This window comes from Dipodomys ordii, unplaced genomic scaffold (genome assembly GCF_000151885.1).
Source record: "Dipodomys ordii isolate 6190 unplaced genomic scaffold, Dord_2.0 Scaffold1, whole genome shotgun sequence".
Lineage (NCBI taxonomy): Eukaryota > Metazoa > Chordata > Mammalia > Rodentia > Heteromyidae > Dipodomys > Dipodomys ordii.
Genome location: NW_012267217.1, coordinates 67,168,725 through 67,192,720, shown reverse-complemented (window position 1 = coordinate 67,192,720; position 23,996 = coordinate 67,168,725). Strand labels below are relative to the sequence as shown.

The window sequence follows — 23,996 nt, the reverse complement described above, 5'->3', positions numbered from 1 at the left end:
GGCCTCCTTACCCTGCGGGGCTGCCGGGTGCAGACCCAGAGCACAGAGCAAGAGCCTCTATTCCAGACCCAACATTCCTAGACAGGCCGCGGGAGTGATTCCAGATTTCCTGCCTCACTGGTTTCCTGACCTGCCTAGGTGACCTTGCTGACCTTGGGTGAGCCACGCCCCTCTCTGAGCTGAGGCTAACGGGCCTCTATCACCAGCCCTCCCTTGAAGCCCCTGCACATACAGTGTAGCCCACCTACGGGACACAGCTCGGGCCTCTCCCTGCACTGACCCCTAAGTCCAACGACTGTCCCATCAGATAAAAGCTTTCATTAACAGCTGGGTAAACTGAGGCACAGAAGCACTGCTCACGATCACACAGCCAGGTAATGGGAAGCTTGGTCCATAGTTAAGAGCAGGTTACACAAGGTACAACCTGAGGTTGTTTCCAGAGAGAAACTTCACGCGGCAGAGCCCGTGATGTCAGTCACAAGCCTGCTGCCAGGCTGGTTGATGCTGTGCAGTTAATTTGCGTACACCTAGGTATTTTCCCCTAAGAAAACTGTTCCTCAAACGGTGTAGGAAGCCTTCGGCCCTGGGCGCCGCGGTGCTGGGGCTCCGCAGAGGCATCTGACCACCAGGGGGCGCCTCGCAGCACCGTGGGCAATGGTGGAATGCCAGGGGCGGAGCGGTGTCAAATGTCACAGCCCCCCCCCCAGCTGTGGAGCTGGTAAACTGCTGAGTCTTCGGCAAGGGATGGGCAGGGAGAGGGGGTGGGGGCAGGAGCCCGGTCCCCCCCCGCCCCGCCCCGGGCGCTCTGCTGCCCACAGTGCCAAGAAATGTCCCAGGGGCTGACTTAGGCCTTCCAGGGAGCACATGCCCACACAGGACAGCATTGGAAGCCACAGCCACAGTACAAGGCCAGCCAGGGCTGGTGTCCATCTCCTGATCCCCCGGGGCCTCTGTGGGGGAGGCGGGTAGATTAGCGGGGGGGGTAGGGGGGCCTTGCTCCCAGCCACCGCCCACAGATCTCACATCCCCCGCCATTGCTGCGCTCCCTCTGGGCCGCGATGGTGGCTGCCAGGCAGGAGTGCCCAGCTCTCCATGAGGGGTCTCCGGCTCCCTCAGACCTGCCGCACAGTGCTCCTAGCACCAGAGGAGGCTCCGGGGGTCTCAGGGCCCCTCACTGGCTGTCCAGGAGGCGAGGGTGGCCAGGAAGGACAGCGAGGAGTCTTAGCCCAGCCCGGCTGGAGTCCCAGGGCTCCCATCTCTCCCGGCTTGGTTTTCCAGCCAGGACATGAGGAAGTGTGCCCGCCCCCCCCCCGCCCACCCCTCGGCGTGGCCTAGCCAGTGGGCTTTGTCCAAAGTATTCAGCCCTGTGGCCCCCAGGCTGCCCGGCTGCCCTTGTGGCTGCCTGCCTGTATCAAGGCCACCTGGCTTGTCACCCCCTCCCCCCAGAGCCCCCGGCCTACCTCTCAGTGGACTCTGGGCCCCTTGCTGAGATGGGAGTCCTGAGGACAGGACTGGAGGCACGGTGCTGAGATGGGAGTCCTGAGGACAGGACTGGAGGCACAGTGCAGAGTGTGGAGGCCGGCTAGGCTAGGCTAGGCTGGGCTGGGCTGGGCTGGGCTGGGCTGGGCTGAGCTGGGCTGGGCTGGGCTGGGCTGGGCTGGGCTGGGCTGGGCTGGGCAGCCACGCGGGGGCCAGGGGTATTTTTAGCCTTTGTCTGCACAGGAGGGGGGCGCAGAGGGCGGAGCTGGGTGACAGTGCCTTGCAGCCCTTGCTCTGAAAGCTCACAGTCCACATGTTGTCTAAGGGTCTGGGCCTCTGGGTGACTGAGGGCCTTCCTGGAGCTTCCGGGACAAAGAAGAGTTTTTGCCCCCTCTGGGCAGCCAGGCTGAGGTGGATGGGGGAGAATGCAATGTGGGGACGTGTGTAAGGGGGGACAGTGAGATCCCCGCTCGGGGTGGGAGGCTGAGTGGAGGCCAGGTGCTGCAGGGCAGTGAGGAGCCCTCCAGCCCCCCCCCTCCCCGCAAGGGCAGGGGGAGCCACACAGAGGCGGGCCTCGGCTTTGGGCTGCCCTGGTGTCTCCATTCATCCCCAGTGCCCAAGGCGGCTCAGAAAAATGGGGTCATCTAAAAATAAAGCAGCGGAGTCCACACGCCGTCCCGGGCCCGGACGTGGCTCAGGATCGCAATCTCATCGGGTTGAGCTGGGGAGCTGACAAGGCTGGCCCACCCTGCCGTGCCCGTGCGCAGAGCCTCGCCTCGCAGCCAGGGCGGCAGGTGTGCAGAGGGGCCTCAGCCCGGGGCAGCTGTGCCAGGAGTCAGGGAGCCACAGCTGCCGGGCCCCAAGTCCATGAGGAATAGACTGACGCTCTGACAACACGAGACCCGGCAGACACGCTGACAGACGGGCGGCGTGGCGGCCCCGGGGGACGGCGCGCCTAGACACTGTTCAGGGTTCTGTCAGCCAGACCTGGGAACACACACGTCTGCGTGGCCAGCACAGCAGCCAGGAGGCAACACGAACCGGTCACCGCAGCCCTGCTGGAGGAAAGAGGCAGCCGCTGCCCAGTGCCTAGCTCCACGCTGAGCCCCTGCCCACCCCCAGCCCACCCCGCGGGGCTCTCCTCTTGGCTTTAGGCCTCACATGGGTGCCCTCATTCCATGGATGTCCTCGGCTGTCCTGTGCGCCCCCAGAGGGGGACGGGCCGCAGGCCTTGGCTTTGTCCATTTATAGACTCTGCTCGGCCTGGAGGAGGTGAGGGCAGGGGCACTAAGGACAGCTCCCAGGCACTGGCTCGACTGGGCACATGGCCGCGAGCCAGGAGGCATTGTGGGATTCAGAGGCCCAGGGCCTCAGACCACAGGTCTGTCAGGGGCCACTTGGGATGCCAGGGCTCAAGATGGATCCTGTTGGACAGACTGCTTCAGAGCAATGCATGTTTTCAACACGTGACTTGTTTACTTCTGGGACAAGAGTAACACAGACAATACAAGCTGCACCCACCACGGGCCATACCCTAGACATCCCGATTCCTCCCATCCGGTCCTGCGTTTGTCTGTTCTCACTGCGCAGTGCGGAATCATAAGCATCTCTGATGAGATCAGGGCTGTAAATATGGGTGTCAGTTTCATCTCAGCAGGGCAACGCCTCACTTTCTCAGGTGGGAAGGGACATGTGCCTCCTGGTGGGGATGTTGGGCTCACTTTCCAGTGTGGACGGCTCTGAGGGGGAGGGCATCGGATTCAACCTGGTGATTAGTTTCCCCAGGATAGAACCTGAGCTCAAAACCATTGAGTGAAAATACGCACCAGGGGCTCACGTCTGTAATTCTAGCTACTCAGGCGGCTGAGATCTGAGCACTGAGGTTAAAAGCCAGCCTGGCAGGAACAACACTGGGTCTGAGGACCATGGCCTCGTTCTCACGGCCATCCTGACACCTTGCTGGGTGCAGAGCTTTCCACCCAGCTCTGAAAAGCCTAGTGGTGGGAGAGGCCAGCCGGTGCTTAGCCCCGGGAGAACTCCGCCTCACAGATATGCAGCAGTCATGCCGTTTAGCCCTAGGAAAGCTTTGCTACAGAGAATGCTGGCCCTCTGTTTCCTCTACATGGTCTGATTTGCTTGCCTCTATCTCCCTAAGTGGAAAATTTGTATCCTCCTTATATGTAAGTTTAGCAGACCCTGAGCTACTGTAGGCTCTCCAATAAAGACTCCCAATTTGACCTCTCAAAATGTGGCCTCTCTCTGTTTTCTAATGCTGGCAAGCGCATGCTCACGTGCTCGCACACACACTCACACACACTCACACACACACACACACACACACACACACACACACACGCAGTTTGGGAAGGGAGCTTGCTCATTTGTCCCCGCAGGCTGTGAGGCCCACCGGGGTAGGGTGCCCAAGGCTGACCAGCCACATGCTTTTCTGAGTGGTTTACAGTGACTCTTCCATGTGGGTTGATCTGGGGCACAGGGTGCTGTGGTCATTCTTGTTGTTCTGATAGAAAATCAGCTCTCAGCACAATTCTCTGAGAACTGCGGTGGTGTCTTCAACTCAGATGTCTGTTTTCAGGTGGAGTTGGCGTCGCCATGTCTGATGTACCACTCTCTCTAACTGTAATGTGTTCGGTTCAGAAGCGAGCCCCTCCTTGGCACTGTCCTGTTGTATCTCTCAGCTGTTGCCCTGTAACAAGTCTCTCCAACCCAGCGTCTCTGAACAAATGCTGTGTCGCTGTTTCTTTTGACATGGTCCTTTCAGAAGGTCTCATTAGGCCACATTGGAGGTCCAGCCCAATTGCAGTCATCTGATACAGGGTGGAGGCTGGAGGGATGTGTGTGGGGCTCATAACCACCCCTGGGTTAGTACAGGTCTGTTCAGTGGTTTCCTTGAGGTGTAGAAAGAGCAAAGGGGCTGAGCACTGGTGAATCATGCCTGTAATTCTAGCTACTTAGGAGGCTAAGATCTGAGTATTATGGTTTGATGCCAGGCTGGGCAGGAAAAGTCCATGAGACTCTTATCTCCAATTAATCACAGAAAAAGCTGGAAGTGGAGTTGTGGCTCAAATGGTAGAGTGCTATCCTTGAGCAAAAGAGCTCAGGGACAGTGCCCAGGCACAGAGTTCAAGCCCCAGAACTGGCAAAAAAGAAAGAAAGAAAGAAAGAAAGTGAAAAAAAGAAAGAAAAAAGAAAGAGTAGGGGGCTGGGGTCGCAGCGATTGTGTGGCGTCCAGTAGTGATATAACGATATAGCTTGTGCAGTCTTGCAGGATATCATGACCGGCGAGAGGCAGGCCTCACAGCTACCTTTGATTCCTTCAAATAACCCTGACAGTCATTTACAGAGAAGCAGCTGGGCTCTGTCTCACACCTGGCTGCTGGTGGGGCGCTGCTGCGGGAGCACGGACACCTCCACCGTGCTCATGACCAGCTGGTGGTCAGTAACATTGCTTGCTCCAGGCGGCATTCCCCACCGCCCGCCACGGTTTCTGTCTCTACCTCTCCACGTGGCCCACCTCCAACCCTCACACTTCCTGGGGCATAGAGAAGCGCCCCCCTGCCCCCCCCCCAGCACACACACCTACACACAGCTTACCAGGAAGCCTGTTCCATGTCTGGGCCCTCGGGCCTCAGTGCTCTTTCACCAAATCAATGACATTACAGGCAGCAGGCAGAACTTACTGCTGCGAGCATGGGCTGGCGGCCAGCCCTGCCGACTCTGGGCAGCCCTGCCGCTCCTCATGGGGGCTGCTGTGGGGCGGGCTTCCTCCCAGCGCATTGGAACCACCAGCTGTCCAGCCCCACTCCAAGCAGAGAGCCAGATCTCTGCGGGTGGGCCTTTGAGGCCTGGGCCTGAGCCCCACTACACATATCTGCCCGTCAGACCCCTGAACCTAGGTCCTTCCCCTCCCAGATCTTGTTAGTACCTCCAATAGCCTGGGTCTGCCCAGCTAGGAAACTGAGGCCCAGAGACTGTGAGGGACGTAATTTAGGCTGCCAGGTGGGCTGGGACATCCAAGCTGGTGCGCTGACTTCCCGCCCAGAAGCCACTCAGGGCTGGGCTCCACCCAGCTAGGCCAGCCCCTCCCCTCCCCTCCTGCTTGGCCAGCTTCACCTGGCCAGTGGCCCTGAGGGGATCAGGAGATTCCAGAATGTTTGAACATTCCTAGAAGTGGTGAGGCTCCAGGGAGGCCTCCAAGAGGAAGAGGCCTCCACCTGGCCCTCGGGTCCCAGATTTGTATGACAGAAAAAACAACTTTAGGACACATCAAAGTAGAGGGCAAGAAAGTTTATTAGTAAAGCAAAGCAGAAGATAGTACCCCTCCCCCAGACAGGGTGAGGGCACACCTGGTACACCCCTTCCTCCAGACGGGGTGCGGGCACACCTGGTAAGGGGGCATTGGCTGCTCTGGCTACAGGATACTGATGCTGAAAGGTGGGCTGGTTTGTTTGAATTCGTCTTAGGCTGAGGGCTTCTCTTCATTCTGGACACCTGGTGCATTCGACCGTTTCTGCTTTCTGCTGTGAAGACCTTAGCAATCAGGCCCAGAGCATTCAGACCTAGCCAGTTTACTGCATTTGGGCCACATTGACATGCATGTCTGCCGTCCTTGAGCACCCCTTTCAAAAATGGGGAGTGTCCAGCCCCCAGGTCATACAGCCTGCCAAATCATGTAAGACCCAGGAGCACACACGTGCCTCTCGGAAGCTTTCCCTCAGCTGCCAGTGGCTGTCTGCCTGTCTGGAGAATTCCATATGCCCCGTGAACAATGTTACAAATACTCCAATGGCCCTTGGCGAAACAAGGTTCCTCACCGCTGCCGGTTCACACAAAACTACATCAGACGCTCCTTCAAACCACGTGTCCGTCCTGAACTTCGGCCTTCTTTGCAAATGCTTCTGTGAGCAGACATTGCCGCCTACCCCTGTGTCTTTCTTTAAGACATCCTCGCTCAGTTTCCAAGCACGGTGACCACTGGGCGAGTGGGTGAGCGTGGGCAGGGCCGGCAGGGACCGAGGAGCAGTGCCCCGCACACCCACAAAGCCGGTCATTACCAGGTGTACCCCAGAATTTCCACCTGTTTCCTGTTTCCCTGCTTTGTTTCCTGATTGTCCTGCCCACCCTCTGGCCCGTCCTCATCCCCAAAGCCTGTCTACAGCTGTGGGCCTTCCTGAGCGAGGGGGGGTGCTGGGGAGACGCGCAGCTGTGCAGCAGCACCCCTACAACTCTGCAGTGCTGGTCCCCAGCTGGCAAGTGCTGGAGGTGACGGTGGCCCCTGGCCGTGTGCTCCCGACTGACGTGAGCCGGGCTGGCAGCTCAGCCCTGACCTCCACAGTCACGGCACAGGTGGGAAGTTGGGGGCCCCAGGGACTGAGGGTGCTCTGGGGCTGCGGCTGAGCTGGGGCATGGTTGGCTACCTCATGCCAGGATCTGTGGGCACAGGCGGCTCTCCTGGGGGCCGTGGATGGTGCGTGGTGGTCAGCCAGCAACGGGGGAGAGGCGGCCCCGGCCAAACTGCCTTGGAACAACCACTGCGTGGGGGAAGGGGGTGAGTGAGGTAGGGGGGTGTCCCCCCCCTCCCAGCCCGGCCAGCACCACAGGAGCCCCAGCCACCCTCTGCCCTGCCTCGCCGCATCCCACAGCCTGTCTGGGGCCCTCCCCAGTCACCCAGAGTTGTCCCTGCCCCCAGTGGTATGACGGAGGGGGCTCTGCAGAGGACCTCCAGGGTGCCTGGCGCCCTGTGCTGCCTCTGCCCAGGGGGCCTGGCTACCGCAGCTGGTGGCCACGGTGAGCCTTGACCCCCACCACCAGTTGGGGTTATCACCCAAAGCCCAGGGCCCCACCCACAGCCCGGGTGGCGGCGCTTCCTCCTGCTGCCATGGGAGCTGGGGACAAACCACAGCCCTCATCCAGGGCGCCGCCTCAGCTTCTGGTCACCTGACTTCCTACAGCCCGCCAAGAACCCACCTGACACCCCCATGCCCCTTCCATCCCCCCACCCCCGTGCAGTGCTCTCCCAGGGCCCAGGGGTTCCCAGTGCTGCCCACAGGCCTGGGGCAGGAGAAGGGCTGGTCCTCTGCAGGCCGATGGGGCTGCTGGCATCTGTCCCTGCTGCTGGCATCGCAGAGGGCAGCTGTGTGTGATCGGCCATCTGCCTGAGTCAGGGAACTGCGGAGGCCTCCTGCCCACGGAGAGCTGCTCTCTCCAAGCCCAGAGCTGTCCCAAGTCCCCAGGTGGAAAGGACAGGCACGCGGCAGCCCAGCGCTGGGGAGGCCCGGGGTGCGCACTCGAGGTGTGCGGAGCTCCGATGTGTCCAAGCATTCCGGCACCAGGGAAACCGAGGGACAGGCCGTCCCGGTGGCTCAGAGCACGGAAGAAGGTTAATAGGAAAGAGATCCCGGGGGTCGGGGTGAGCAGGGGCTGGGTGGCCAGCTGCCAGTGCGGGGCAGTGGTGTCAGGCCTCCTCGGGTCCTAGGACTCCTGTCCTCACTGGTGAAGGAATTCTGATTCCAGGTCACTGCTCAGAGAAGGAAACCCGGCTGAGGAGCGCTGGCCTTGCCCCGCTGGCCTGGCCCCCAAGTGGCTGGGGAAGGAAAGGAAGACAAAACTCAGCCCTGCCCAGAGCCCCGCGGGGAAGGCCACCGCTGGCCCTTACTCTCCAAAGTGGAACATCTCTGCCTCCTTCTCCTTCCAGAAGGCGAAGCTCCGGTCGATGTAGCCGCAGATGTCCTCATTGTTGAAGCTGCCCTGCTGGGCACCAGACTGCAGCCGCGGGGCCGCGGGCTCCGGGACCAGGGGCCTGAGCGGGCTCAGTCCCAATTTCCGGCCAGGCTCCATGTCCCAAGAGGGACCCTGGCTGGTGCCAAAGAAGCGAGCTTTGATGTCCTCGAAGCCATCCGTCCAGGCCCGGCGGCCGGAGGCCACCTCGTCGGTCACGGCCTTGTGGAAGGTGCGCACGGCCTCCCAGCCGTGGGCCCCCAGGTGCTCGAAGACCTCGAAGCAGAGCAGGTGGCGCATCTTGCGTTCCTCGGCCGGGAGGTCGCACTCCAGCAGCTGGAAGTAGCCCAGCATGAAGAGGTCCAGCGAGAGGCTGCCGTAGGGCACGGGGGCCCCGTCCACGTGGGGCAGGAACTGCTCGGGGGACAGGGGGCCCTGGGGACGCCGGCTCAGCCGCCGCAGCTGCCGGGCTGGCACGTGGGCCATGATGGCCTTCCAGTTGCCCAGCAGGTGGGTGATGATGCCCCGCTGCTGCCACAGGTGGCTGAGCCGGGGCCCCTCGCTGGGCGGAGGGGGCGGCTCCGGGCTCCTGGCAGCCTCCTGCCCCCTGCTCCTGGTGCGGTGCACCTCCAGGGTCCGGCAGGCGGCCGTCTTGAGGGCGGGCGTGTAGGCCGACTTCTTCCAGTGGCTGAGGAAGAGCGTGATGATGCGCTCCTTGCGCAGGCTGGCCAGGTCCGAGCCCGGCCCCGCCCCTTCCGACGGGGCCTCTTCGCAGCTGATGCCCGAGTCGCTGGCTTCCTCCGTGTCACCTGGTGCAGGCTCCCCTCCAACCGGGCCGCCACGGGGCTGTGGGGCCACCGGCCAGCAGCCTCTCGGGCACGGCCTGGGCTGGGCCCCTGCCTCACCGGGGCCCAGATTCAGAGCACAGGGCAGGCCTGGGGCCAACTCGAAGTTGCCACGTAGGGTTCGCACACTCACCCCACATTCCTGGATCTCCCGCTGTGCGTCGCTCCGGGGGGGACCGGCCGGGACCCCCCTGCAGGTGTCCAGAGGCCCCGGGGCAGCTGCCTTCCCCTCGCTCTGCCCCAGCCCGTTCACCCCTGTCAGCAGCAGGGACAAGCTGCGTACCAGGCGGGCGATGTGGCTGCACCAGAATGGCAGGGGCTGCCCGCCGGGCCCCGTTTTCTCTGCGCCCGCCGGCCCCTCGGGCTCTGCGGCCGGGGCCGGGGCTTCCTCATCCTCCGGCCCTGGGGGCCGCGGCAGGAAGTGGCTGTTGACCGTGATCCTCACCAGGGGCTCGGGCAGCAGCGCCTGCAGCTCGGCCGCCAGCCGGCCCAGCTCGCTCTCGTACTCCTCGCAGCGGCGCCGCAGCTGCAGGTCTGCGATCTGCTTCTCCAGGTACACCAGGTCGTCCTCTGTCAGCAGCTCCCCGAAGGGGCCAAGGATGGCCCGGTGGGCCTGGGAATAGCGCCAGGCGGCCGGCTCCCCGGGTCCTGGGCCGCCACTGTCATCCTGGGCACAGGGAGGACAGGGTTGGCTGGGCCACGGCCCACTGGGCCTCACGTAGGAGGAAGCATTGCCCTGCCAAGCGTGAGCTCCCTGCGGACCCCAGCCTGCACCCCAGCTGGCCCTGACCTGGCCCTGGAGGGTAAACCAGGGCTACAAATTTGACCTGGGTTTTCCCAGAGCTCCTCTGCTGACAGTTTTAGAAGCTTAGCCTAGAGGCCTCCAGCTTGTCAGAACACGTTCTGGATCTAAAGACACATTGTTCAAGTGCACTTAAAGGAGTTAAAATGTGGAGCTGGGAAGGTGGCTTAGTGGTGGAGCGCTTGCCTTGCATGCATTAAGCCCTGGGTTCGATTCCTCAGTACTACATAAGCAGAAAAAGTTGGAAGTGTCTCTGTGGCTCAGATGGTTGAGCCTTGAGCAAAAGAGGCTCAGGGACAGTGCCCCCACCCTGAGTTCAAACCCCAGGACTGGCAAAAAAAAAAAAAAGTTAAAATTTGAGTCTGGAGGGGCACGTTTCCCTCTGCTTCCTCCTCCCAGAGCCTCTCCCGCCCCAAAGGATCCTGCAGTCCCTGTCTAGGTGGCGGCCCAAGACTCTGCCTTGCAGTCCCTGGGCCGTGTTGGCCTGCAAGAGCTGCCCGCCCCACATGGGCCGACCACAGCCAACGCCCCAGTCACCCAGCCTGCCCACCTCCATTTCCCAGAGTTCTCAGCTCACTCTGACAGGCTGGGACAGCAGACCCACACGACCAAGGGCCGTAGTGTGTGGCGCCATCAGTCGCCCATGTCTAGAAGCAGGTGTGGCTGGGGCCAGGGTGGAGTCAGGTCCTTACTGTTGTTGGGTTTTAACCACATTAGCTGCTGGTGTAGGCCCCTAGGGTCGACTTCTAGAATACTGCCTCACAGCAGCGAGGGATCCTGTTAAACCCCAGGTCAAATCACAGCCGCTTTTCTGCTCAGATTCCACTGGCTCCTTTGACACCCCCCTGGCCCTGAAATAGCCGCCCTTTCTTCTGTGCTTCGCTCGGGCCACCGACAGCTCCCGCTGCATAGCTCGCTCGGAGCGGGCACTGCACCTCTGTACCTCTGGACCTGTGCACTTGCGATTTGCTCTGCCTGGCGCATGCCTGGATCCAACCCCCACAGGCTCCTCACTCTCTTCCCTCTCAGTTGGTCTGCCCCTGCCCAGGGCACTGCCCAGCACAGGGCCAGCCAGCAGCCCACCAAGTCAGAGAGCGGGCTAGCCCGCCCAGCTCAGAGCCTCTGACCCTGGTTGGCCCCTCTGGTGGCAGAAGCTGAGGCCACAGGGCTCAGGGCCTGGCCTGGGGCACTACCTCTTCCACTTCCTCTTCCTGGAGCTACCTCCCACCCGCCCTCCACCCCGGGCCCCACCCTTGCCCGGCACACCTGGGCCTCGGGATCCAGAAGGGGGCCTGTGCCCAGGCGGGCCTGCAGTTTCCGCACCATCACCTGACGCTTCCACTCCGGGATGGGCCTGCCGAGTTCATCCTGCGTGGGCACCAGCCCGTCCAGGTCTCCCGAGGGCAGCACGTCCAGCTGCAGGGCAGCAAGGCCCTCTGGGGCCTCCCCTGCCGCCATCTCTGCCCCCTGTACAGAGCAGGAGGAGACCCAGCAAGATCAGCATCTGGTGTGCAAACAGGACGTTCCCTGGACGAGGGTAGCAAGGGTCACAGACAGCCCCGCCACCTCCCTGGCCCCTCGGTCCCTCCAGGGTAAGGACCCATCCGTGTGGGTCCAGATGCATGTGGGAGGCGGCACCGTCTCCTCCAAGGCTGGGAAGAGTGTGCCATATAGAAGGGCAAAAACGGCATGGCTAGACTCCAAACTCTGGCCACCAGCCAGTACTGCAGGACTGCTCAGAACCTTTATGACCCTGGGGTCCCTGTCTGAGGCGAGTACCAAGTGGCACTTCTCAAACTCATATGAGGTCCACTTTGTGAACTGGGAAAGCGGGGCTGGACAGAGGAGCAGGCCTCCTCCGGAGGGCCCAGTGCTGGCTGGCCCAGGAGGAGTGGGCACCCGGCCTGCCTGCCCGTGGACAGCTACTTCTCTGTGCTGGGTGCAGTTTCCAAGGGGGACATGGAGAGTCCCTGGGTTCAGGACCAGGGTGAGGGCCTGGCACTGGAACTCTCGGGGTGATGGGGAAGGGCCACACGTTTTCTGAGATGGCTTCTGAATTTCCCATCCCCTCAGAACCAGAGGTGCCATGGCTGCAAGACCTGGAGTCTGTCCTAGAGGAGGGGCCTCGCTGGGGGTGGAGGGGCTGTGGCCTGGACCCACGAAGATCACATGGGGCTGGCTGGACTTTGGGATTGGCTAGGGGCAGGGAGGCTGAGAGACGCACCTCGGCGGTGGCTGGGGTGCTGGTGGCCCCTGGGGAGGCTGTGCTGGCTGGTGGCTCCCTTGGGCCAGGCTGTCCGGGCCAGGCTGGGCTGAGAGTCACGGCTGCTGGCAAGAAGGGGAGCTGGAGTCAGAGGGTGGCACAGTAAGGGCAGAGGCAGAGATGCCCAGCCTCAGAGACCTTAACCTTACGGAGCCCCGGAAGGTAGCCTGGCCTTGGGGCGGCTGGGGCTCTGCACACACCACCTGCCCCAAGCTTCTCTCTGGCGTCGGTGGGGCCTGGGCCAGGCCCGGCCACCTGTCAGCCAGCATCTACTCCCTGCCCCCCACTGGTCCTGCAGCTGGACAGAGCTGCAAAGGCCACGAGGCCTAAGGGTGAGGGACCTGTGGCGGCCACACCAGACCCCAATGTTGTCCCTGCACCGACCTTAAAACCCCCGCCGCACCAACACACACAGCAGTGCCACAGCCCAAGAGAAACAGGTATACACCATGACCTGGGCGCACACGCGCACACACACTCACACAAAGACACACATGCAGCATCTAGATACACAGTGGCATACACACACAAGCACACATGCCTGCAGACACACAAACATACAGAATATACAGAGACACACACACAAACAGGCCAGACGCACACAGAGCACACACAGAGAAACACATGTGTAGGTATACACAGACCACATGTATATACATATAGTCTATATACATACCTGCACACATGTACACATAGACAAAAACCCCAGAGACACTGACATGCATGCACATGTACCTGCAGACACAGAGACACACGTGCACATGTACATGCAGACACACATATAGGCAATGCACTCCTATGGTCACTTAGCTGCCATGTGTCCCGTGCAGAGGCAAAACCCCACTGCACGTGGCATGTGGTACTTTTCAGGCCACCCTGTTTCAGTTTGGTAAGTGCTGGTCACTGGTCTCTAGTGAGTGGTCACCACAGGTGAACGGCTCTGCTGTTCCCTGCTAATGACTCACAGCAGCTGGGACCCACTCAGCCTGCCCATTCCCTTCAAGACAAGTCACTGTGGTGCAGTGCTTTAAAAAGCAACCAAGCGTCAGGCACCAGTGGTCACCCCTGTCATCCTAGCTACTCAGGAGGCAGAGATCTGAGGACCATGGTTCAAAGCCAGCCCAGGCAGGAAAAGTCTGAGACTCTTAACTCCAATCAAAGATTTAAAAAAAGCTGTAAGTGGAGCTGTGGCGCTAGCCTTGACAAAAGCTCAAAGGCAGAGATCCTGAGTTTACGCCCCAGACCCAGAGGCAAATAAAGTACAACTCCTTAAACAGCAACCAAGCTGACAAAAGAAGGTGGGAAGAAGTGGCAGCGGTGGCAGCCCCTCAGGAGGCCCCCACACCAGTCCACACCAGTCCACACCAGCTCTGCGCAGGCCAGTCCTGCGCAAGCTCGAGCACTCACGTGGGGGGCTCCTGAGCTGCGAGCCCCCTCTTCCTCCATCCTCCACAGAGAGTCTTGCTGCGGACAGTGGAGGGGGTGGGAAGGGTGGCGGTGGGGGTGTCATCAGGATCGGCACCTAGTGGGGGGAGGAGACGGGCCTGGTCAGCAGAGGCCCAGGTAGACCCGACTGGGGCCTATCCCAGCCTGCCTGCAACCCCCAGCCCTGGTCCAAGGCCGGGCTGCTTTGTCTGGAGCCTGGCCTAGGAGTCGAGCTGTCCTGCCCCTGTCCCTCCCACGAGGGTGCCCAGACTGGTGGGCCTGCCCACCCTCTCAGAAGAGAAGGGCCTGACTGGTCACAGAGAGAACCTCAGTCCACCCGGAACTTTCCACAGCCCTCTACGTGTGGCTGTGACGATACCTCAGGCAGAGGTGCCTTGCCTAGGATCTGCCAGGAGGGTCTCTCCCCATGCCCTGCTGCCGCTCGTGCCCACTGGGGCCAGGCCAAGACCAGGCCCCTTCCCAACCGCCTCCAGCAGGGCCGCTGGGGCCAGCTTGCGGGGCCGGGAGGTGCTGCGCTGGCCGGCAGGCGGGGGGCAGCCTGTGGGGCTGGGAGCTGCAGGGCTGGCTGGCAGGCGGGGGGCAGGCCCAGGCATGGCCTTGGTCACTGCTGCAGACTTTGGCCACTGTCTGTGGGAAGCCAGAAAGAGCCCTTGACTCCAAGTGCTGCCCTGCTCAGCCTTGCCACCTGACCAAGAGAAGCCCAGGCTCCTGTCCCTGGCGACCCAGCCGCAGGGCTGGGCCTGCTCTGCCTCCCCGACTTCTCCAGGTCCTCGAGTCAGGGGAGAGGCCGCTTGACCCCCATCTCCAACCACCGATGCCCGGCTCTGGAGGGCCAGCACAATCTTGATGCCCATCTGCTGCCCTGCCTCCAGCTCCCTCGAAGTGTCCCCCAACCATCAGACTGGAGTCTCTCAGCAGGGGGACCCCAGAAGACCGTGGGACTTACAAGTCAGGGATCTGGGTCTGGTACTGGGGCAGCCCTGGCCCCAGCTCAAACCAGCACCGATGCAAGATGTACGACGCGAGGCCACCGTCCAAATCATGAGCTGGGGCTGGGGCTGAAGCTCATACTCGCATCTGCCTTCGAGGTTCCTCTCTGCATGGGTCCCGACTGCGACTCCGCCCGCGCTGCCCGCACCCCCAGCCTCGGTGCCCACCTTGAGTATGGCAAGGTGTGCTGCCCCTCCCCCACACCACCTACAACTCAGCCCACCAGGTCCCGGGGAAGGGCACGCTGCCGGAACCCCCATCTGCCTGGCCCCACGCACCTTCTTCCAGGGATCCACAGCGGCCCAGAGGCCCCAGCCCTGGGCCTCCGTCCAGACTCGGCCTAGGAGACCATCAGGAGCCGGCCCGAGGCAGCACAGTGCAGGGAGCCGCGGCCATGCCGGGGTGTCGGGGGCTGTGGCGCTGCGGCCCCCAGGAGCGGCAGGTGTCACATTAATATTTGAAGGCCGAGGTGTCGGGTGGCCAGGCGGGCCGGGGCTGCACAGGCGATCCCTTACCACAGATCCACAGCCCTCCCCCACACGGGGGCCACGGTGGACCCTCTGCCAGCCGGGGACCCTCAGGTCCAGCTCCACGCCCCTCAAGAAGAGACCAACCCGATAACCCCCCGTCCACAGTCCAGAAAGCACTCCAGTGGGGTAACTGAGGCTCGGAGAGGGGTACAGAGCTTCTGCACAGTCCTGCATGTGGATAGGAGAGTTGGACCAGGGTTCTGCTGAGCCCAGCAGCCTTTGCTTTGGCAGCCCAAGGCCCTGGGTGGTCTCCTGCATGCAGGGGTGCCAGAGTGGCAGGGCTAGTGCTGTGGGTCTGCACGTTCCCACCACGAGGGCAAAGCCTGCGCACTGCCCTGGGCCCCCGCAGGGATGCGTGCAGGGCAGCCCAAGAGACTGCAGTGGGCCTGCTTGCTACTTGCTCTAAAATGGGGTCCCGGACTTCTGCTCTTTGGCTGAGACACAGTCCATGGGGTCCAGCCACTTGGACTCCAATTGTATTGCTTGGGGCTGGGAAGACAAGGATCCTGCTGGGGTCTCAGGCCCCTGTCTCCGACTGAAGCCTCCTCCTCACCTCACCCGCGGGGAGGTGCGGCCTGGCCAGGCCAGCAATGCTCACCTCCGGCTGGCAGGACAGCAGAGGCAGGAGTTGGCCCGAGCTGGGGAAATGGTCTCTTAGTGCGGTCCTTGCAGCCTGGGGACCTCAGACCACTCTTGGGGCCTTGGCTTAAACCCCACTCTACTCCCCACTGAGAAGCCACAGAGCCGCCATGTCCCCATCTGTGAGGCCCCATGCACCCATCCGTGAGCCACCATGCCCCAGTCTGTAAGCCTCCATTCTCCCGTCTGTGAGCCACCATGCCCCAGTCTGTAAGCCTCCATTCTCCTGTCTGTGAGCCTCCATTCTCCTGTCTGTGAGCCTCCATTCTCCCATCTGTGAGCCTCCATTCTCCCGTCTGTGAGCCTCCATTCTCCCATCTGTGAGCCTCCATTCTCCCATCTGTGAGCCTCCATTCTCCCATCTGTGAGCCTCCATTCTCCTGTCTGTGAGCCTCCACATCCCCATCTGTGAGCCTCCATTCTCCTGTCTGTGAGCCTCCACATCCCCATCTGTGAGCCTCCATTCTCCCGTCTGTGAGCCTCCACATCCCCATCTTGTGAGCCTCCACGTTCCCATCTGTGAGCCTCCACATCCCCATCTGTGAGCCTCCATTCTCCCGTCTATGAGCCTCCATGTCCCCATCTGTGAACTGGCTGCTGAGGTGTGGAGCTGCTGGGAGCTGCTGGCCAGGCCTGCCCCATCACCACGCGCCTGCCCCTCGATGGTCCTCAGGGTGGGCAGGAGGGCCAGCGTCAGTCCATCTTTGGATCCTCACAGCTGCCCAGCAAACCTGCCTGCGTCCCGGCCTGGGCCCCGTGAGTCTGGGGTCCCCCTGGCCGCAGGCCTGCCACCTCAGGCCTTGTTTTTGGTGAGATTTGAGCATCGCCGGCCTGCCATGCATTATACATCCAGGGCGGCCGTGCGAGCCGGGTTACAGCCTGTAATGCCACCCGGGCGAGAAAATCATGACCTGAAGCTGGGTCTGGACACCGTCCCTGAGGCTGAGATTGGATTACTGGCCGGGCGGCCTGGCCTTACCGCTCCTCAGACAGGACATGGTCCAGGGGAGCCCCTTGCTGTTCTCTGGGCCCCATCTTCCCACCTGCCCAGGGCAGAGCCCAGCTCCTTCCCCTTGGAGAGGGGACGAGCCCACGTGAGGCTGCCACCACCGAGCTTGCCAGGACAGGCTCTCCAGTCCTGAACCTCGACAGGGAGCGGAGGCTCAGCTTCGTGCAGCACGGCAGCCCAGGAGTCCAGCAGACACGACTCTGTCCCGCGGGAGTGAGTACACACGTGGGTGAGCTCGCGGGCCGGTGCTGGGGCCTGTCCTGCATGCACAGAGGCCCACGGGATGCCCAGGCAGCGCAGCCATCAGCCAGCGAGGGGGAGGGGGAGCAGGGTCTGCTTTGGGGGTCCTTGGGAGGTGGCCCAGCTCCTCACCTTGCAGAGGGGAGTCTGAGGCCCCGGGAGGGGCAAGGTTGGCCTTTGGGGGTGTACGTGGGCCCCATGCTAGGGAGCAGGAGCACTGAAGCCCCCCCCCGTCACAGGGGGACAGTGAAGGGGCCTCCCATGGGGCCCCTCCCCGGCCCCGCAGGGCAGGGTTCAGCACTGACAGGCTCTGCCCCCTCCCACCCCAGCAGTCCCAGTCCCGGGGCAGCTCAGGCTGTGGCGGCAGGGGCAAATGGCGGATGTCCCCACCTCCTCCAGGGGACAGGGAGACGGGTGCCGGCCACCTATGTGTATCGCGTTTCCATCAATATTGCAGCAGGCTGGGCTGTGTGCACTGCCCTGCCGGCCCGCACCTGCCGGCCCGCGCCCCGCGCCCCACGCCCCGCCCTGTGAGCAGAGGCGGAGGTCTGGGCAGGGGGCAACTCCAGGCAGAGCCCGGTACCCCTGGTGGTTGCTGTGCAGGTCTAGGGGAGACGACACGGGGGCCAGGGTGCAGTCCGAACCCTGAGGTCCAGATGGCTGTGAACCACGTGCCGCTGCGAGCCAGGGCGGGCACCTGGATGTGGGCAGGAAGGGCTGCAGAGAGCAGGAAGTGGAGGCCTGACGTCACGGTGGGGTGGGGGCACCGACCCTGAGGAGACAACCGGTACCAGAACCCCAGGAAGCCTGGGCTGGCTCCCCTCAGCCTGGGGGTGTCCGGACGCCTCCCCCAGAGGAAGGGTAAGGCACGGCAGAGGCTGGCTAGAGCCAGGATGGACCGGAAGGCGGGGGCCTCCTGTGACAGTGCGAGGCTGTGACAGGCCTGTGGCAGGGGCTGTGGAGCGGCGTCAGCAGAGCCATCCTCCCCACCCCCAACCCCATCTCCATCCAGGTGGGGCCTGAGCCGGGAGGATGCGGGAGTTTGGCAGCCTGTGACCCCGGGTGCGGGGCCTGTGACAGCGGCCCATCTAGAAACCAGCTTCTGCCCAGGAAGAAAGATCGTTCACCAGACAACAACCACAGTAACTGAAAGGACCAGCCCGGGCTCGGGTCCCAGGCCTCAGGAGCCGTCTGAGCTGCAGCAGACCCGGCGCAGGGTTAAGGCGGCTGCAGGGTGGGACTCTTGGCTATGACTGCGTGAGGACCGCACGGCGGGCCCTGCTGGGGGAAGGGAAGGACTCTGCCTCAGTTTATCCTGGATGTTCTGAGGGGGTACCTCGAGAGAGGAGAGGTATAGAAGATCTGGGGCTGGGGATGTCACTTATGGGTCTTGGCATACAGACTGCCGGGCTGGGGCTGGTTGGGTGCTGTCACCACCTTGGGCTGGACAGGACGTGGGGACCGTGCAGGGCTGCGGAAGTGCTGGCTGTGTCACCAAACTGCTGGTGTGGCTCTCTTCAGCCGGCCCCTCTGCCCTCCTCTCTCTGCCCTCCTCTCCTCTGCCTCCCTCTCCTCTGCCCCCCATCCCAGTCCCCTGCTTTCCGCTGCCCCCCTCTCCTCTGTCCGCCGTCACCCGCCCATCTGCTCCTCTGTGGACTCTCCCTGCTTCATTGGCTCATTCATACTTGCTCAGCCGTGCCTACTGCTGGGGGGAGTGTAGCAGAACAGCAAGACCCCTGTCCCTGCAATGTGGAAATGGGCACGGAGAGGTGGGGAAACAGGCCAGGCAGTGCGTGGCAGGGTGCTTCGGGGTGCTTAGATAAGCTCACCGCAGCGGGCCCAGGCCTGGTCCCACCTGAATACCACAAGCCTCACATGATGCCCTGAGTCACACGCATGGCGTCTTCCGTGGCCCACACAACACGCCTGCCCGGACCAGGTTTCAGCCCGGGCCCAGTTATAGCCTCTCTCCAGCCCTGCGCCTCCAGCCTGCCCCAGCCTCCTCCCTGGCCCCGCCCCAGCCTCCTCCCTGGCCCCACCCCAGCCCACTGGCCAGTTGTGGCACTGCATGGTCCTGCCCCTGACAGCACTCTAGTGCGAGATGGGTGCAGCAAACACTGGAGCTCACTGGGCAGCCGTGGGCGTTGGCTGAGCCTGGGTCCACCCCCAGAATGACAGAGCCCCTAAGGCCTTACCGGCTGGGCCATCCCCCGCAGGTACTGGGCACAGTCCTGGTGTCCATGGTACTCGGCCAGGTCGGCCGCCGTGTACCCGTCTTCATCCCGCAGGGAGGGGTCCACGCGGTGGGAGAGCAGCGTCTGGCAGCACTGCGGGGAGGGAGAGGCGCGGTCACTCCTGCAGCTCAGTGTCCAGGCAGGCACTTCCCTGGCTCAGCAGCACGGGTGGAAACAGGCTGCCTGAACGAGGGGAGGGACTTGCATCTGGGCCATGGGAACCGAAGACCTGCCCGGGGGCCCCCAGGTCTCATCCTACCACTGCCCCGGCTTACAAGGGAACCAAGGCTTAGAAGTGGGCCACAGAGTGTCCTGTTTGGAGGGACGGGCATCCTAGGTGTGCGGGTGCCAGGGCCCTGGCAGGATGGCAGCAGGTGGCACCACCCGAAGCCTCAGGCGTCACCGGCAGCCTGGGTTTCATTTGTGGGATCCCCCTTAGCATGGAGCACCATTTCCTTGGGGGAGGAGGGTGGGCACTGAGCACCTCGGCAGCCCGAGGGACCAGACTCAAGCCTTGCAGGTCAGGGAGGTGCCGCCCTAGGAGGGTCGGCTCCCTCAGCAGCCTCGCCGAGCCCCAGGCCACAGCTACTCGAGGTATGGGCCCTGGGACTCCTAGTGTAGTTCAAGGCGGAAGGACGCCAGGCTGAGGGCCAAGCCTGAGGCCCAGGCAGCTTTGGATGACAGGCAAACCTGAGCATGGCTGTGCCCCAAGGAAGTCTTATTTACTGAGCCGGAGACGATAACTTTAGATGACTCTTGTGCGTCATGAATTATTCATCGGCTTTATTTTTTCTCTAGCGGTTTAAAGATGTGAGAACACAGCCAGGCAGGATGGTGGGTGTCTGTCACCTAAGCACCTGGAAAGAGGAATGAGGGCCTGGAAGTCAAGGTTAGGGTGGGAGCTGGGGCTCAGGTAGTAGCAAGCCCAAGACCCCTGGTTCAAACCTCAGAACTGCCACAAAGAACCCAGGGCTCAAGGCTGGACTTGAAAAATAAAACAAACAAAAACTAGCACAATTAATATCCCCAGCACACAAGCACACACACTCACACACACACACACACACACACACACGCATATGCTCCCCCATATACCAGAAAAGTAAGTAAATAAAAGTATGAGAACTACTTTTCAACCTGTGGGGCTATAGGAGATGGCCCGTTCCCAGCCCAGTGGAGGCCGTGGATTGTGTCGCCCACATGTGACTGGCAGATCAAGTCAAGCCTCCAGCTACACCTATAGGTCTTTTTTTTTTTTTTTTTTTTGGTCCGGTCGCAGGGCCTGAACTCTGGGCCTGGGCGCTGTCCCTCAGCTCTTCAGCTCAAGGCTAGAGCTCTACCACTGAGCTACCTTCCCAGCCCATCTATAGGTCATTTTCAGTTATAATGTTTGTCCTCTAATCAATAAAAATCTGCAATACAAGGAAATAAAAGAGTGAGAAATAGGCTTACTCCACAAAGACAAGAAATGACAGACTGTAAAACCACTGTACCTATGACATTCAAAGAAATTAAATCCAAACTTGAAAATTTAGGTGTGAAATTATAGACTATCAGAGGTGATATTGGCAGAGCACAAAGCCGCAAGCCTGTTCTCCCAGCCACTTTTGGGAGGCTGGGATCGGAAGGATTTTGGTTCCATGCCAGTCCAGGCAGAGCAGTCTGAGTCTCTACCTCCACAAAAGAAGCTGGGCATGAGGGGATGTACTTCTTGTCCTACGATGATGGGAAGTCTAAAATAGGCAGATTGTGGTCCAGGTGTACAACCAGGCAGTAATCGAGCAAGGTTATTTTGAAGCATATTTAAAAACTAACCAGAACAAAAAAGGGCTTGAAGCCGTGGCTCAGCGGTCGAGTGCTTGCTTAGCGAGCAAATGTGGAGCTCTGAGTTAAAAACCCACCACATTCGCCGACAGTTAGTAGGGAAAACTGGTCAGAAGAAGCAACCCAGATACAGCAGAAAGAGCCAGAAAGATGAAGACAAGGAAGCGGGCAATTCCTGCTGTGGTTTGGAGGCAGGCCTGGCGGGAGGAAGTGAGGTCACCGGGCGAGTCCTTAGAGGGGACCCTGGGACCCTGGCGCGGTTCACCTGTGCTTGCCAGGCACCCTGAGGGAGCCGAGCTGACGGACACTGTGGTGAACCGGGCTCAGCACCATGTGTTCCGCCGTGATGTGCTGAGTGGCTAGGCCCAAAGCCACAAGAGCGAACAACCATGGACCACAAGCTCAGAGGAGAATGAAAATAAACCCTTCCTCCCTATAAGCTGTGACAATCTCCCGTGCTTCACCGCAGTGAGGGAGGTGGAGTAGAGCAAGGGCTGACATGCATACACTACGAACGCCAGAAGCGAGGGGAGCAGACGGGGGGGGGGGCAGAGGGGAGCTCAGGGATAATGGCTGAGAATCTTCAAAAAGTAGCCAGCAAACACCAAAGCACCAACCCAAGAATTCCAGGGAACCCATGTTGGATAAACACAGAGCAGCCAGCAGAGGCCAGAGGACAATGAATAACTATGCATGTGTGCATGTGCATGCGTGCGTGTGTGCGTGTGTGTGTGTGTGTGTGTGTCTCCTGGGGCTTGAACTCAGAGTCTCGGCACTGTCCCTGAGCTTTTTCATTCAAAGCTGTTACTCTACTATTTGAGTTACTCTTCCACTTGTGGCTTTTTGGTGTTAGTTGGAGATAAGAGTCTCGCAGACTTTTCTGCTGGTACTGGCTTTGCATTGCGATCCTCAGCTCTGAGACCTCTGAGTAACTAGGATTACAGGTGTCTGGCCCCAATACTATTTTCAAAGCGCTAAAGAGTGATTGGAAATGCCCAGGCTGCATTCTATTCCCAGCAGACGTTCTTCAGCACTGCAGACAGACAAGGGTACGGGGAGGAACGGAGCAGGGTGGTGACTTTCCAGCAGCTGCCTGCAGGAGTCTTGGGAGAGTGAGCCACTTGGAAAGCCTGAGCAAGAAGGAGGGAGGAAGAAGAAAGTGGGACCTTTGTGGCTAAATTAAAGTCTTCTATTCACAAACAATTGAACACGGCCTGGCCCAGGCCTCCATGACCCGCCTCTGCCCTGCCCACCTGCGCTCTCCCCACAGCCTCCATGCTCTTTCTGGAAAAAGCCAAAGCCCCAGGGGGGCCCGTGGGACCACTGTGTCCCCGTGTCCGGGCGTGTCTGAGTGGGATGTCCGTGAGGCCTTCGGTGAGCCTCGCTCTCACCAGACCCCAGTGCAGACAGACTCTCAGGGCATCTCCACTGCACAGGTTTATGAACCAGGAGGTGAGCATGGGGAAGGAAAGTATGTTCCCAGAAGTTATAGACAGGAAGCAGCCCCGCGTAGCCCACACCCCTGGCTTCTGGACCTGTGCCCTCCATGGCGCTCTGCCCCAGGGGCTCAGGACCCCTGAGGATGGCAGTGCTGGGAAGACCCCAGTGCCGTCCTAACAGGCCTGGTGGGTGGCAGCATTGCCCATGCACAGACTTGGGAGTGTAACAGGTCAGATGGCCCACAGGGAACTGCAGAGGGAGGCAGAGAAGCAGGCCAACAGACCTGTGTTCTGTTGGGTTCTGTCTAGCACCACTGAGCTGCCAGCTCTGCGGGCGTGTGAAGCCTTCCCTGTGTAGGGCCTGGGTCGCAGGAAGGCAAGAGAGTAGGCCTGGAGGGCGGAGGTGGCTGTGACCAATGACCTGTGTCTCTCTGCCCCACTGGGAAGCCAGCATTCCTTATCAGTGCCACACAGTCACTTCGGATTACTGGCTCCTCATTAATTGATGAGCTCAACAGCAATCTGCCACAGCTCACTTGTAGTTGAATCATGATTACAAGCAGCTTTTGCAGTGACCCCTCAAATACCGTAGAAGAGTCACTGCAGATTCAACCACCAGAACAGAAAGCGCAAATATCAGCTTAGCATTACCACCGGAGACACTGTCTTCAAAGAGGTGAATGAAACAAAATGCTATTTTCTCTCAATATACACAATGGAACATTACACACACACACACACACACTCACAGCTGTTCCTCCTTGAATTAGAAAGGCAGAGAAATGCTGTTGAATTGGAACCACACATCTAGCAGGGCCCTGATGAGTCATGCTTGTAATCCTAGCTACTCAGGAGGCTAAAAGGTGAGGATTGCAAAAGGCAGCCCACGCAGGTAAGACTGGAGACTCTTACCTCCAATTAACCACCAAAAAGCCAGAAATGGAGCTGTGGCTCAAGTGGTAGAATGCTAGCCCTGAGAAAAAAGCTTAGAGACCACACCCAGGCCCTCAGTTCAAGCCCAGGACTGGCACACACACAATAAAGATCCTAAAAGGTAGATGAAAGCCTGAGGCTACACTTCTATTACCTACACACAAAACCACCAAAAGCATTCCCTCTGCAGTTATGAATGTCTGCCAGGAGATAGGAAAGGAAAGGCAGACAACACAAATTAGAAATGATGGATGGAAGGGCAAAACAAGCGCCTAAATATCAGTAAATATACCAGCTATTGCAATAGAAAGAGGTCAGAACAATGGAATATATTTGATCTGACTGTGTGTCACTAGCAGAGATGTAGGTATTAAACATTTAAAGATTTAAATATAAGGGTTCAAAGGGCAGCAGGTAAAAGGTGGAATAAGATTTAATATGCCACTAAGCAATGGGAAGGATCTGGAGCACTACAGATCTACAGAACCACAGGTCTACAGATCTACAGGTCCACAGGTCTACAGTACTACAGGCCTACAACACTACAGGTCTACAGAACCACAGGTCTACAGTATCACAGGTCTACAG

At 60.5% G+C, this 23,996-nt stretch overlaps 1 protein-coding gene and 1 long non-coding RNA gene across 2 annotated transcripts in view; one reads left to right on the top strand and one right to left on the bottom strand.

The window, feature by feature from the left end:
- Nucleotides 1-8,148: 8,148 nt before the first annotated feature.
- Nucleotides 8,149-23,996, bottom strand: part of Espnl (espin-like) — a 30,233-nt gene continuing 14,385 nt past the window's right edge. Inside the window, exons 5-9 of the mRNA XM_013012088.1 lie at nt 19,174-19,305; nt 13,532-13,646; nt 12,086-12,186; nt 11,128-11,328; nt 8,149-9,726 (exon numbers count right to left, since the gene is read on the bottom strand). Coding sequence (XP_012867542.1) covers nt 8,149-9,726; nt 11,128-11,328; nt 12,086-12,186; nt 13,532-13,646; nt 19,174-19,305 — 2,127 coding nt within the window. The remainder of the gene's footprint in view (nt 9,727-11,127; nt 11,329-12,085; nt 12,187-13,531; nt 13,647-19,173; nt 19,306-23,996) is intronic.
- Nucleotides 20,862-23,996, top strand: part of LOC105982487 — a 19,564-nt gene continuing 16,429 nt past the window's right edge. The window contains exon 1 of the long non-coding RNA XR_001174889.1: nt 20,862-20,872. This is a non-coding gene — a long non-coding RNA (uncharacterized LOC105982487). The remainder of the gene's footprint in view (nt 20,873-23,996) is intronic.